Source organism: Ahaetulla prasina, chromosome 16, assembly GCF_028640845.1.
Source record: "Ahaetulla prasina isolate Xishuangbanna chromosome 16, ASM2864084v1, whole genome shotgun sequence".
NCBI classification, from domain to species: Eukaryota; Metazoa; Chordata; class Lepidosauria; order Squamata; family Colubridae; genus Ahaetulla; species Ahaetulla prasina.
In genome coordinates, this window is record NC_080554.1 from 6545001 (window position 1) to 6560000 (window position 15000).

At 45.2% G+C, this 15000-nt stretch overlaps 1 protein-coding gene across 1 annotated transcript in view; it reads left to right on the top strand.

Moving 5' to 3' along the window:
- CACNA1B (calcium voltage-gated channel subunit alpha1 B) overlaps window positions 1–15000 on the top strand; it is a 218663-nt gene that overhangs the window by 126993 nt on the left and 76670 nt on the right. Inside the window, exons 14-18 of the mRNA XM_058159704.1 lie at window positions 3168–3299; window positions 3463–3535; window positions 5929–6046; window positions 7383–7450; window positions 10404–10510. Of these exons, the coding sequence (XP_058015687.1) occupies window positions 3168–3299; window positions 3463–3535; window positions 5929–6046; window positions 7383–7450; window positions 10404–10510 (498 nt within the window). The remainder of the gene's footprint in view (window positions 1–3167; window positions 3300–3462; window positions 3536–5928; window positions 6047–7382; window positions 7451–10403; window positions 10511–15000) is intronic.

Genomic DNA, 15000 nt, shown 5'->3' on the forward strand with positions numbered 1-15000 from the left:
GCAACAGAGAGAGTTGGAAGTTGTTGCTTCGTTTCCTCTTCCTTTTCTCTACCTTCCGTCCCCCCTTTTCCTTCCATTCTCCCTGCTCTTTTATTTACTTTTGTATTTTGCATTTTATAATCCTTTATCACCTAAAAAAAAAAAAGGTTTGAAAAAGAAAAAGAATAACATAAAAAACGAGAGGTTGGCTAGGGAGCGGTGTGTGCATTGCTTTTACCTTGATAACCGAAGGACCATTTCATGGCTTTTTAGCAGAGATTGTGATGGGGAAGAGTGTGCTTTATGTTTTTAATGAATTATTTGGTAGATTTTTAATTATTTGGTAGACCTTTCCTCCAGGAGCTCAATCCAGCACGCAAAGTTCTCATTTTTGCCTTCACAATCAACAGCTGGGAAAGACACATTGGTCTCATGGTTCGAGATCTCATCATTTCAAGTCAGTGACTTGGAATTTGATGCCCACGTCCTTGTCCATCTCCTTTAACCATGATTCTATCCTGGTCTCATTCTCTTGGCTCTGTTGTGATCAAGGCCCAAGTAGCGATTACTAAACACAATTCAGTCCTCAACAAACTTATTGTATTAAAACAGCTGAGAATTAATTCATTCTCAGCTTCGTCCAAAACAAAATTCTTAATAACCAGTCCGTCAGCCTTGTCACCAAGCTTTGATGTCTTTGGCAACCTGCCAAAGGCTTTTCTTGACAAAACCCCCATAAAGTTCAAGAGACGCTGACAAGAAGTAATGGCATCAACGTTGCTTTTCTACACAGAGCCCATGAGCCGTTGCTGTTCTTTTAAGCCTTATGGGAGGGGCCAATATCTCCTGGCCTTACTCCTGAGTCGTCCCTTTTGCTTTAGCTGCTCTTCCCTTCTGGCAGCTCTTCACATGCATGCACTAGGAACAGGCTCCTCCTGTTCCTCTGCCTCACTACTGTCAGCCTCTGAAGGCTCCGGAGTCCGCACCTCACTCCCCGATGGCTCTGGCCTCACCTCTGCCTCTGACACAGAGCCCTCATCCGGGCCTTCCCCAGCCTCCAGGAATGGCCCATGTTCTTCCTCAGCCTTCTCACTGTCTGACTCCATTGCCAGGTCCGCGGGCTGCTGGCAAACCACAACAGGATCTTCCCTTCCTCCTTGTTGCTCTAACCAGTTGCGTTATATTTGCCTGCTTTCCCGAGTGTAAACAAGACTAACGGATGTAGACATCAGTCACATAAACACAACCATGCCTTTGGCTCTGTCATCTTTCCTCTTCATTAGGCAATTATTTTTGAAGTAAGAAGAACGGCTCCGTCTTTCTGAAGCCAACTCCCCCCCTCCCAGGCACACAATTTGTACTCATCTGGTGTGCATTTTTCTAAACAGATTCATCTTTGGTGTGTGTGTGTGTGTGTGTGTACAATCATTCCAAAAGAGAGGCACGTTGTTGTTGTTTTTATGGGCAAGACTGCCTCCCCCCCTACAAAATGTAGGGAGTGTTTTCTCTCTTTAAGTCACCAGTGGTAGCAAAGATAAAATGCAACAAATTTTAAGACAGGAAAGAGGAGGAAGTGGATTAAATCAAACAGGAAGGCCTTCAGGGATGACTTGACAGTGATGGATCAGTTTCTAACGGAGTTGCGGGTGGAGGACGGGATGAAGCCAGAGCATCTTGGTTGCTAGGTAACCCCGTTCTGTTCTTGGAAGACATGCGGTACCCAACAAGCGGTGGCAAGAATGGAGAGACCAAGGACCTATCTATTTTGGGATGAGCAGAAAATTAAAGCCAGTCTGAATTTGGTGAACTCTATTGTGCCTTGATTTCCCCTATCCCATCACTCCAGGGGTGAAATCCAGCAGGTTCTGACCGGTTCTGGAGAACCGGTAGCAGAAATTTTGAGTAGTGCGGAGAATCGGCAAATACCACCTCTGGCTGGCCCCAGAGTGGGGTGGGAATGGGGATTTTGCAGTATCCTTCCCCTGGAGTGGAGTGGGAATGGAGATTTTGCAGTATCCATCCCCTGCCACGCCCACCAAGCCATGCCCACAGAACCAGTAGGGGAAAAAATTTTGAATTTCACCCCGCATTACTCCCATTTCCTGATTTTCCTCCAAAGTCACAAAAAAATAACGCTTAAGAGCTTTTGTACACCTTGAAGCATCCTGGGAGTATTGGAAAAAAGAAAAAAAAAATATTTTTAAGTACTAGAAGGAATCAAACCAAGGACAACACCATGAAGACATAACCAAACTACACAGAGGCATCTAAAGTTTAACTCTTTTATAGTTGGTTAGTTGTAAATGGGGGAAGGCCCTTAAAGGAACAGAAAGAGGTTTAGTAACAGAGGTTGTGGGTGCTCCAACCCTGGAGGTTTTTGAGAAGAGATTGGACAGCCATTTGTCCAGAGTGGTATAGCTCTCCTCCTTGTGTAGGAGGTTGGACTAGAAGATCTCCAAGGTCCCTTCCAACTCTGTGATTCGGTTATTCTGATTATCCCAAAATTCTTTATATATATATATATATATATATATATAGATAGATAGATAGATAGATAGATAGATAGATAGATAGATAGATAGATAGATAGATATAGATATATAATCTGTTTTTCAACAAGGAAGCAGATAACAACTCCACTGTATAAACTTAATGCCTCTCAGTTTGTTGGTTATAGAAAAATACCTGATATGACCCTTGTCCGTCCAAGGTGTTCTTCGGTTGTATGGACTGTGATTCCCAGAATTCCCAAGCCGTTGCCGAGAATTCTGGGAAGAGACTTTATCAGCGTTTCTTGCAAAAATCAAATCCAGAAGCACACATGGATAACTGAATCAGCTGGATTCATTAACTTCTTTATATTCATAGTAACACATAAAGTATATTTACAATACCAATAGTTGATTCTTCAGCTCAGATCAGCAGACACGTTCACACAGAGAGTACGGCAGAGAGACTAGTTTCATTTTAGCTCTGCACAGACTCAGAAGCTGCAGACTAAGACACGCCCTGGCTCCAGTCTGTCTCAGCTCCCAAACAGCCCTCATTGACTGACTTTGTTACCATGTCCTATTCCAGTTAATGAATATACTCTGACAGACTTCTTACCCTTTACTCAGATGGAGGAGAGTGACCGCCCCCTCCATGCTATCATAATCCTTGTAATTCGGTTTATTTTGACCTCCTAGGTACTGGAACTCTCTGAGGAACCTGGTAGTCTCCTTGCTGAATTCGATGAAATCCATCATTAGCCTGCTGTTCCTCCTCTTCCTCTTCATTGTCGTGTTTGCCTTGCTGGGGATGCAGCTTTTTGGCGGGCAGTAAGTTGGATTCAAAAGTCTCTCTCTGTCGGATAAACCGATAGCGGGGAATTGATATTTCACCGACAATGAAATGTTTCCACTTTCTTTGTGTTTTCTGGCTGATGGGGTGGGCCCTCAAAGTTCTTCTATATTCCTATATTAATACCCAGCCTCTTCCTAGGTTTCACTTCAATGATGAGACACCAACCACCAACTTTGATACCTTTCCCACTGCCATTCTCACTGTGTTTCAGGTAAACTGCTTCTTCTTCTTCCTCTACCAATGTTATATTAGAATGAAAGAGCTGGAAGGGATCTTGGAGGTCCTTTAGTCCAGCCCCCTGCTCAAGCAAGGGAACCTATGCTATTTGAGATAAGTTGACTGTCTAGAATCTTCTTAAAAACATCCAGTGATGGAGCGCCCACGATTTCTGGAGGCAAGCTGTTCCACTGGTTAATTGTCCTTGCTGTTAGGAAGTTTCTCCTTAATTCCAGGTTGCTTCTCTCTTTGATTAGTTTCCATTGCTGCTGCTGCTGTTTCCTCTTCCTCCTCCTCCTCCTCCTCCTCCTCCTCCTCCTCCTCCTCCTCTTCTTCTTCTTCTTCTTCCTCCTCCTCCCCCTCCTCCTCCTCCTCCTCCTCCTCCTCCTCCTCCTCCTCTTCTTCTTCTTCTTCCTCCTCCTCCTCCTCCTCCTCCTCCTCCTCCTCCTCCTCCTCCTCCTCCTCCTCCTCCTCTTCTTCCTCCATTTGGACAATCAGACAGTTAGGCAATCCTAGCTGGCTTCAAGAAAGGAGGTCACACATGCTCCAGAACTTATGTCTCTCATAAGCAACTGACATCCTTAGGAAGCTCATAGATTTCCTCTGGCGTACTATCCTAACCTAAAGGCTTTCTCATTTCCAGTGCCACGGAAAACATTCCCCTCCCCGATCCCACCGGCTGTGGCACATTCTTAGCAGCAGCAATAACCTGTTTTCCATTTTTGCTTGAAGGGGGAAAAAAAATGCTTGAATGAACATTTTTGCTCATTAAATTAATGAGAATAATAGTCTGAGGAAGGCCTGGGGGGGGTCATGTTGAAAAATATCAGCTACCACTCTTGTTTCTGCCTAGGATGCTAATTGGGGCCATGAATCTTAACCAGGAGCAAGAGAAGAACTCGCAGCCTTGAGTTAAACAAGGAGACGAATGTAGAAATTTGGAGGGGCAAATCCTGCTACCCTGTTTCCCCGAAAATAAAACCCAACCGGAAAATAAGTCCTAGCATGATTTTTCAAGATGCTCGTAATATATGCCCTACCCCCAAAATAAGCCCCAGTTAAGATTGTCATCCAGATGGATGCATTTAGTACCGTATTTTCCCCAAAGTAAGACCTAACCAGAAAAATAATCCCTAAGGTGTCTTTTGGAGCACAAAATTAATATAAGACCCGGTCTTATTTTTGGGAAAACATGGTAAAGTGTTTACTAGAAAGAGGACCCATGTCAGGGGCCACTTAGCTACTTAGCCATGACTGGAGTAAAAAGTGATATATGGGGTCTTCGATGTTCTCTGAGCTTTGTAGTTTCCTTGCAGGCATTTAATTATCCAACTAGGTAATGTCATTGATACACTGATGATGTTACCTAGTTGGGTTATGACACATCTGCAAGCCCAGAGAGCACCAAGGACCCCACGGGTCAACCCTGAGCTACAAATATTCTCTTTTTATCAAAAACGATATACTTATAGCAGAGAAGTTGTGGGAGCTTCATCACTGGAAGCTTTCAAGAAGTGACTGGACTGCCATTTGTCAGAAATGATGTAGGGTCTCCTGCTTGGGCAGTGGGTTGGATTAGATGACCCACAAGGTCCTTTCCAACTCTGTTAATTAATTAATATATGTGACAAGGCAAACAGGTCTCATTTGCAATCAATGGAAATAATGATGATGAATAATGAAACAAGAAACAATGGATGGAAACTAATCAGGGAGGGAAACAACCTAGAATTAAGGAGAAACTTCAGTGAGAACAATTAACCAGTGGATGAGCTTTGCCTTCAGATGTCGTGGGTGCTCCACCCCTGGAGGTTTTTAAGAAGAGACTGGACAGTCCTTTGTCTGGAATGGTATAGAGCAGGAGTCAGCAACCTGTGGCTCTGGAGCCGTATGTGGCTCTTTCACCCCTCTTGCTGCAACTCCCCGTCACTCAAAATATGTGTCACAACCTGCCAGCATGCAATTTATTGAGCTTTTCAACCCCCGGTAATCCAACCATGGGTAAATCCAAGAAAAAATTCAGAAGAAAACAGAACGTTTAATTCAATTACATATGCTAGTTTTGTGGCCGCTCAAGAAATAGACAGGTACGAGAAGGGTTTTGTGGCTCCCGGTGTTTTCTTTTCTGTGGGAAACAGGTCCAAATGGTTCTTTGAGTGTTTAAGGTTGCAGACTCCTGGTATAGAGTGTCCTGCTTGAGCAGGGGGTTGGACTAGAAGACCTCCAAGGTCCCTTCCAACTCCGTTGTTCTGACTATTCAGGAAGTGGTCATCCCACCACATTCTTCCTGAAGCAACATCTCCATGGTGGCTCCGTTCTTGGAGCAAAGAGACGTATTCTTTTCTCTCACAAACCTTTCGTTTCTTCCCTGGCTCAATGATTTTTCAGATTCTGACCGGAGAAGACTGGAACGCCGTGATGTATCAGGGTATCGAATCCCAAGGAGGTGTCCATTCTGGAATGTTCTCCTCGGTCTACTTCATCGTCCTCACACTCTTCGGGAACTGTATCCTTGTCCTGCTGAAATCTGAATTGCTAATGGTTGTTTGATGTTTGCTGGTTTGCCAGAACGTGCACCTTCCAGATCAGCAACGGCTCCTCTTAATGGGCAAGCAAATGAAAAGTTACCGGAAAGCCATTAGCTAAAGTTATTGATTGATTCTGAAACAAGAATCTTTCTTTGTTTCTTTTTCTTTGTTTCTTTTTTTTTTAATTAGTGGCCAAAATTGTGGAAACCTTTTTTGGGGAAAGTATATATTTTAAAACTAGCTAATAACACCACTTTTTTTTTTTTGGAGTAGTACCATAAAAGTATATATCAAATAATATTTGGGAGTATAACCCCCCTAAAAGAGGGTGAAAATTTGGGTGCATCTTATACACTGAATGTCGCCCCGCCCACCCGCCCCCAGGAAAATGGGGCACGGGGAGGCGGCCATAGGCTATGTCAATCTCTGCAGCCTGAAACAGCTGATCTTCGGGAGGCCAATCCAACAGACAATCAGCTGCTTGTGCTAATCAGGCTGTGCTGGAGCTGAAACGGGCTGTTTGCTGCAAGGAGGCAAATTGCTGGGAGGCAGAGGCAGATTTTTTTTTTCTTGTGCTAATCAGGCTGTCCTGAAACTGAAACTGAAACAGACTGTTTGCTGTTTGCTGGGAGGCTGAGGCAGAGTTTTGAAGCGTTGGGGGTTGTTCTTCCTTCTTTTAATTGAAATTTCATCTACACCTATTTTTCAACCGTCTCCGTGCCGTTATCCCTTTGTGCTGAATTTTGCTTTAAATTTCACTTGCTGTTGCCAATTAACAAGGCTGGCAGAAGACCTTTTTCCCTTCACTTATCCCCAAAAACCTTTTCTGGGTGTTTCTCATCATTATCCGCTCAACCAAAAAAAAAAATGTTAAAAGAGTCTCAGGAAAATAAAATGTTCAGTTGGCTGCTTGGCAAAGCTTCCATTTAGCACCTAATGTCAATGGGCCAGCTTAACATGACGAAGCAGTATGGAGAAAAAGAGGAATGTCAGTTAGATATACGCTGAGTGTGTAGCCACAGGCAAAAATATTCAGAAGAGCAATACTGACAAGTTGTTAACTAGACATTTCATGCTGGACTGAGACAGCCCCGGCCAAACGTTTAGAGGAGAATTAAAAGTGCACGACGCCATCTGTTCCAATGTATCTTCTCGACTCCTCTCTTTTTATTTTATTTTTTTCTAATTTAGACAAATGCAGGTATCTTATATTTTGCTACTTTCTGAACGGTTTAGGAAGCAACGGCATCTCCTATCTTTAATTTAGCACGAGGAGGGTTGCGTTCTTCATGAGATCCTTAGCAGCTGAATCAGATACCCTCCTGAATGTCTTCTTGGCCATTGCTGTAGACAACCTGGCCAATGCACAAGAGTTGACCAAGGTGAGTGAATGAGTGAGAGAGAGGGGGAGGGAGAGAGAGGGAGAGAGAGAAAGAGGGCTGTGTAATCCTTTGTGAAGGAAGTTGTGGGAGCTTCATCACTTGAGACTTTCAAGAAGAGATAGGACTGCCATTTGTTAGAAATGGTGTAGGGTCTCCTGCTTGGGCGGGGCGGGGGGTTGGACTAGATGACCTACAAAGTCCCTTCCAACTCTGTTAATCTGTAAGTAGGTGATTCCTTTGATTAAATGGCCTTGAAGACCTGACAAGATTAGCTTTACGAGTTTGAGGTACTTGGTGCTCTCTGAGCTTGGTCATTTTATTGCAGACATTTCATGACCCAACTAGGTAACATCATCACTGCTAAAAGAGACTGGGGTTTGCTTTCCCTCTTCTAGCACTGATGATGTTTCCTAACTGGGTCAGGAAACATCTGCAAAGCAAACAACCAAGAGAACACCAAGGACTCCCACAGTTCAACCCCGATCTACAAATATCCTTTCAACACTTTACAAGTGTCCCCAGCTCCTGTTAGAATTTGGAGGGATTTATGTCTGGAAAGTAATAATATCTGGTGGTTATTGACTTCAATGGCAACTGAAAAAGAATGTTGTAGAGCTGGGAAGGAAGCTGGAAATTCAATCACATACGTTTTTGGAAAATAGGGACCAAGGACAGTTTTGTTCTTACTATGTTTGGAACAGTGGTGAAATGCAACCGGTTTAAACCGGTTCGCCCAAACCGGTAGTAAAAAAGCTACCGGTTCAGGAGAACCAATATTTCCGACGATCAGCTGTGTTAGGAAATTGTTATTTGTCTAACTAGTTGGCCAGGCAATATATAAACTAACTATGTATGTTTGCAGTAAGAAAGGTATTATATTGCTTTAAGGCTGTGCATTAAGGTATAATATTGCTTTAAGGGACGCGGTGGCTCAGGGGCTAGGATGTTGAGCTTGTCAATCAAAAGGTCGGCAGCTCAGCGGTTCGAATCCCTAGTGCTGCTGTGGAATGGGGTGAGCTCCCTGACTTGTCCCAGCTTCTGACAACCTAGCAGTCTCGAAAGCACGTAAAAATGCAAGTAGAAAAAATAGGGACCACCTTTGGTGGGAAGGTAAGAGCATTCCGTGTGCCTTTGGTGTTGAGTCATGCCAGCCACATGATCACGGAGACGTCTTCGGACAGCGCTGGCTCTTCGGCTTTGAAACAGAGATGAGCACCTCCCCCTAGAGTCGGCAACGACTAGCACGTATGTGCGAGGGGAACCTTTACCTTTACCTTTAAGGCTGTGCTGCATCATCATGCATCCTGATTGTCTGAGCTCTGTAGCCAATATACTGTACATAAGGAAAGCTAAATGATGGCTTGTGGGGACTCTACAGCATTGCTACCTGCTGATATGCTGCAACTGTATATTTGAGCTCTATGCACGATCATTGCTTGATCATGGCTATTTACTGATTCCTCAATATTTATTGACTGTTGTGTATTGAACTGTGTTCCTAAAGAAGATCTGGTTTGTTGTGCAAGTCTACGTTTGGTAAGAAGACTTGGTATTTGTAATATCCCTGGACTGGCTTTATATGTGTATGATCTAGATTGTCTTGGACTATGATTTTGTTTTTTCCCTAAAAGTAAAGCAATATCAAACCCCAGTTTGTCTGTGTAGTAACTGTTACTGTCCACAACCAGTCTCAGTCGTTTTCATGCGTAGGGTACTCTGCTCAATAGTCCACAACCTTGGTTGTGAGCACAAATTACCCTTAACAAGCTGTGCCGCATGATTTAGATTCACTAAATTGCCTGGCACAGCTGTTCCCCCCGTCGCTGTTCTACTTACCTTTGCAGACTCAGAAAAGGCTTCTTAATCCTCCTTTTTCAGCGCTGCGTGGTAGCGTCTGCAGTGCGCATGCATGCGAAGCGCGTGTTTGGCGTGTGCCACGCATGCACACGCAAAGCAAACCGGTAGCGAAGCGAACCAGTAGCAGACTTCAGAGCATTTCGCCCCTGATTGGGAAATCTGGTGAGATTCAGGAAGGTCTTCCCTAGACATCACTCGAGAGTTTAACTACAGCTAAGAAATTAAATAAATAAATAAATAAAAATCTATCTTTTAAAAAGAGGGAAGAAGAGAAAGCAAGAAGGTTATCTGAATCGGGTTGTCTCAAAGATGCTTTTCCAGAGATCAACTGGACTTGGTTTTTCCTTGAAGGCATGTCGCTTCTCGTCCAAGAAGCTTCTTCAATTCTGCCAAAATTTCCTTGAAGCGAAACGTCTTCAAGGAAAAACCAAGTCCAGTTGCCTTTGGGAAAAGCTCAGAGGTGGGCTTCAAAATTTTATCAAGGGGTTCTCTGCCCAGGTGCTAGATGGGCAAGGCCATAGTGGGCGTGGCCTAGTCAGCCTCCTGTACCATGGTGTGTGGGAGGGTGTTTTTGCCCTCCCCAGGCTCCGGAGGCTTTCCTCAAGCCTCCGTGAGAGCAAAAACGGCTTCCCCAGGCTCTGGAGGCCTTCCCAAACTGTAAACCCTTTTTTCGCCCTCCCTGCACCTCCATGCTTGCCCTGCACTTACCTGCATCCCAAAAGGGCTGCGTGAGGATTCCTGGGAGGGGCAGGATCAGTGGTGGGATTCAAGTAATTTAACAACCGGTTCTCTGCACTAATGATTTCTTCCAACAACCAGTTTGCGAAACTGCTTGGAAAGTTAACAACTGGTTCTCCAGAAGTGGTGTGAACTGGCTGAATCCCGCCATTGGGCAGGATGCAGTGGGCGGTGGGATTTGGGGGTTCTCCGAACTGCACAGAATCTTAGCTAGGGGTTTTTCCCGAACCCCTGCAAATCCCCAGCAGCCCCACCCCTGGAAAAGCCTTTTTGGGATAACCATGACCTGGATGATTGAGAATCTCTACAGACATGAATTAAATTTCTCTCTCTCTGCACCGTTGTTCTCCCTTTGCAGGATGAAGAAGAAATGGAAGAAGCTACCAACCAAAAACTAGCCTTGCAGAAGGCGAAGGAGGTTGCTGATGTCAGTCCCCTGTCAGCTACTAACATTTCTATCACAGCGTAAGAGTTCCTGGCATTTACCTATCTCAGATATGTTAACCTTTCTTCTTTAAATCAGGGGTCCCCAACTCGCAGTCCATGGGCCGGCACTGGGCCACAGCATGTCAGAAACCAGGCCACGCAAACAAGGAAGCCCCATCCGTGGGATGTAGGCTGCACCCAAAACCCACACCCTTGAGCCAGAGTGGTGCAGTGATTAGAGTGTGGTACTGCAGGCTACTTCTGCTGGCTACTGGCTGCCTGTTCAGATCTAGGCTTCCCAAGAGGATGAAGCAGACTCCTTGTCCCGACAAAAAACTCCTTTTCTATTAAGTTACTGTGAATTCTTCTCATTCACATCCAAGCAAAGGGAGAATTTACAGTCACAGACATTATCTGGCTTGGACAGCTGCCAGGCTGATATCTTCAAAACTTGGCAAGGAGTCACAAACCAATTACCGTATATACTCGAGTATAAGCCGAGTTTTTCAGCACGTTTTTTGTGCTGAAAAACGTCCCCTCGGCTTATACTCGGGTCTATACGGCTTATACTCGAGTTTTTTTTTTTTTTAAGCCCCTCGGCTTATACTCGAGTATATACGGCTTATACTCGAGGTTTTTTTTTTTTTCTTTTTTTCACATTTTACCGGACGGTGCGGGGAAGCCCTGCCGGTGCAGTGAGAGGGCGGGGCGGGGGAGCCGCCAGCCTTCTCAGCTGAGGAGGAGGTTTCCCCAACCGGTAGGTGCCTCATTTCCACCCTCGGCTTATACTCGAGTCCCAGTTTACCCCAGTTTTGGGGTAAAATTGGGGACCTCGGCTTATACTCGGATCGGCTTATATTCGAGTATATCGGCTTATACTCGAGGTTTTTTTCTTTTTCACATTTTGCGGACGGTGCGGGAAGCCCTGCCGGTGCAGTGAGAGGCGGGCGGGGGCCGCCAGCCTTCTCAGCTGAGGAGGAGGGTTTCCCCAACCGGTAGGTGCCTCATTTCCCACCCTCGGCTTATACTCGAGTCCCCAGTTTACCCCAGTTTTTGGGGTAAAATTGGGGACCTCGGCTTATACTCGGATCGGCTTATATTCGAGTATATACGGTAAGCGAACTGATTGTCTCCTGCAAACTCCACTCCCCTTTCGCTCCTCTTTTATTCCCTCTGGGAGGGGCCATTCATTGTCCACCTGTGGCCTTACTCCCAAGTCGACCCTTGTTCTTTAGCTGGTCCCTTCGCCTGGCAGCTCTGTGCATACGCACGCTGGGAACAAGCTCCAGCTGTTCATCTGCCTCACTGATGTCTGACTCCGAAGGCAGCTGATAACTGGCATACGGCCCTGGCCCCCGCTCTGCCTCCGACGCAGAGCCCTCATCAGAGCCTTCCCCAGACTCCAGGACTGACCCATGTTCCTCCCCAACCTCCTCACTGTCCGAATCTGCTTCCAGCTCGGCTGGCTGCTGATTGGCCACAACACTGCCTGCAATTTGGCAGTTCGAATCTCACCAGGCTCAAGTTTGACTCAGCCTTCCGTCCTTCCGAGATGGGTAAAATGAGGACCCAGATTGAAAGGGGGGGGGCAAGAGGCTGACTCTGTAAACTGCTTAGAAAGGGCTGGAAAGCACTGTGAAGCGGTATATAAGTCTAATATATATAAATAAGCGGTATATAAGTCTAATATATATAAATAAAAAATTTAATAAATAAAATAAGTGCTATTGCTATTGCTCTCCGGTCCGTGGAAAAACCTTTCTCCACAGAACCGGTCCCTGGTGCCCAAAAGTTTGGGAGCTGCTGCTTTCAATCCCCATTCCATCATCTCCAACTTTTGTCAAAGTTTTGTTTTTGTCCAAAACCTTTCCTACTCATGCCTAATAGGAAAGTCCTTAAGTTCATTCTTCTAGCTCCGTGGCTTCCAGTTTTTCCCCACTCTGTCTGCGTGTCTCTTTGTGTTTGTCATTACAAGCTTCTGAGGGCCACCAGATAAGATAGGAGTAAAGAGACTCCCAAATTAACCAAAGATGAATTTTGGGAAGACCTCACAAGCTTTCGTGGTTCCCCCCAGAAAATCTTAAGAAGAGTTTTGAGGAGAACCAGGAATGTTAGATGTGTGTGTTTGTGTGTGTGTGAAAACATTTCAGATCTGAGCATTCCACGCAGAGGTAAACACTGTGAATCGGTTACATGTAATCCTCGGTTTATGACCACAATTGAGCCCCGGATTTCTGTTGCTCAGTGAGACATTTGCTCAGGGAATTTTGGGCCATTTTACGACCTTTCTTGCCACCGCTGTTAAGTGAATCGGTACAGTTGGTCAGCGAGGGACCCGTTTATTAAGCGCATCTGGTTTTCCCCGGTTGACTTTGCTTATCGAAAGGTTGCAAAAGGTCCCTTCCCAATTCTGTTATTCTGTGTTCCTATCATCCCAGATCAATTAACCCGTGGAACGGCTTGCCTCCAGAAGTTGCGGGTAGTCCCAACACTGGAGGTTTTTCAAGAAGAGACTGGAAAGTCATCTGTCTAACATGGTATAGGGTCTCCTGCTTGAGCAGGGGGTTGGACTAGAAGACCTCAGAGGTCCCTTCCAACTCTTGTTATTCTGATTGCTACTCAGGAGGAAGTTATGGCAACTAGATCACCTTCTGCTCCTCACCTGACCGCTGATCATTTTGTGGGAATGTCCTGCTTTAACATGGGTTCTTTTTTTTCTTTGCTGTTCGTTGCCCCATTTTCAATTCTCATGCGCCGCTTTCTCCGGCCAACCTAACATGCACTTGTCAGTCAGCGCTTCCGTGGCTTTCTGTCCGTGTCTCAGAAAGCGGGCTTGATCTCTCTGTGTGTGTGTCCATCTTACTCTTTGCCAAATGCTTGCATCTTGTACATCATGAAAGTTGTTCGCCTTAGGCAGTCCCATGTTAATTCACAAGGCAGGTCCTTGGGTTGAGGCGGTGGCTGATTTCCAGTGGGATGACGGCAATGCACTGTGTTAAGGTGGTTTTTGAGGATGATCTAAAAACTTTAGTTAGTTAAAAGAAGACAGTAAGGTGATAACTGGGGCTGGACCTCCCTCCCTCCCTCCCTCCCTTTCTTCCCTCTTCCCTTCCCTTCCCTTCCCTTCCCTTCCCTTCCCTCCTTCCCTCCTTCCATTCTGCTTTCTTCCTTTCCTTTCCTTTCCTCCCTCCCCTTCCCTTCCATCCTTCCATTCTCCTTTCTTCCTTTCCTTTCCTTTCCTTTCCTTTCCTTTCCTTTCCTTTCCTTTCCTTTCCTTTCCTTCCCTTCCCTTCCCTTCCCTTCCCTTCCCTTCCCTTTCCTTTCCTTTCCTCCCTCCCCTTCCCTTCCATCCTTCCATTCTCCTTTCTTCCTTTCCTTTCCTTTCCTTTCCTTTCCTTTCCTTTCCTTTCCTTTCCTTTCCTTTCCTTTCCTTTCCTTTCCTTTCTGTTCATTTCCCGTGCTTTTTCCCTTTTTCCTTTTTTTCCTTCCTTACTTCCTTCCTTCCTTCCTTCCCCTCCACTCTTTCCTTCCACCCACCCACCCTCCTTCCCTCCCTTCCTTCTTCTTCATGGCTTGCTCCTTCCTTCCTTCCTTCCTTCCTTCCTTCCTTCCTTCCCCTCCACATCTCCTTTCTTCCTTCCTTTCTCTCTTTCCTTCCTTTCCTTTTCCTTCCTTCCTTCCTTCCTTCCTTCCTTCCTTCCTTCCTTCCTTCCTTCCTTCCTTCCTTCCTTCCTTCCCAACCAACCAACCAATCAACCATTCCCTCCTACTTTCTTCATTCAGTTTGTTTAGGGGAAAATAAAAAGATGCAGCTCAAAGGAACCTCGGCAGGGTTAGGATTTTACTCTGGATGCAACATTGCAGCTTTGACCATACTAATTCCTTGCTTTCCCTAACCTAACACATTCCACAAAATGTACTCTGGTCCTTTAAACTAAAAAAAGGTGATATATTCATGAGCTAGATCTAGAAATATCTTCTTTCCTTCCTTCCATTTACCTCCTTCAGGAAACGGGATTTAGTAAGTTAATTTTTCAAATGGGTTGTGGGTTGCTGTGATAACATTCTAGCACCAGCCAAGGAACCCCTCCTTGTGGAGACCCGATAGTTCTCTGAATTGTCTCTGAATTTCTTGTCTAAAAACAGAACTCAACCCTACTCCCTTCTAGCACTGATGATGTTACTTAGTTGGGTCACGAAACGTCTGCAAGAGAACCACCGAGCTCAGAGAGTACCGAGGACACCCACAGTTCTCTGAATTGAAATTTCTCTCGCAAGGAGTGACGTTTGGATGATATAATGTTTACGAGGAAAAAAAAGAGGCTGTAGAAACATCAGATTCCCCTCTTGAACTGTTGTTTTTGTTTTAATTTAAAAAAAAATATATTATTTTTTTTGCTTTATTACCCCTTCCCTTTTGGGTTTAACAGATGATGTCTCGGCTCATCCCAAATTCTTATCCTGAAGTTTGCTGACAATGGTCTCCTTCCAAAATGCACGTCCCCAGCCTGCAACTTCTCGGTCCTGGA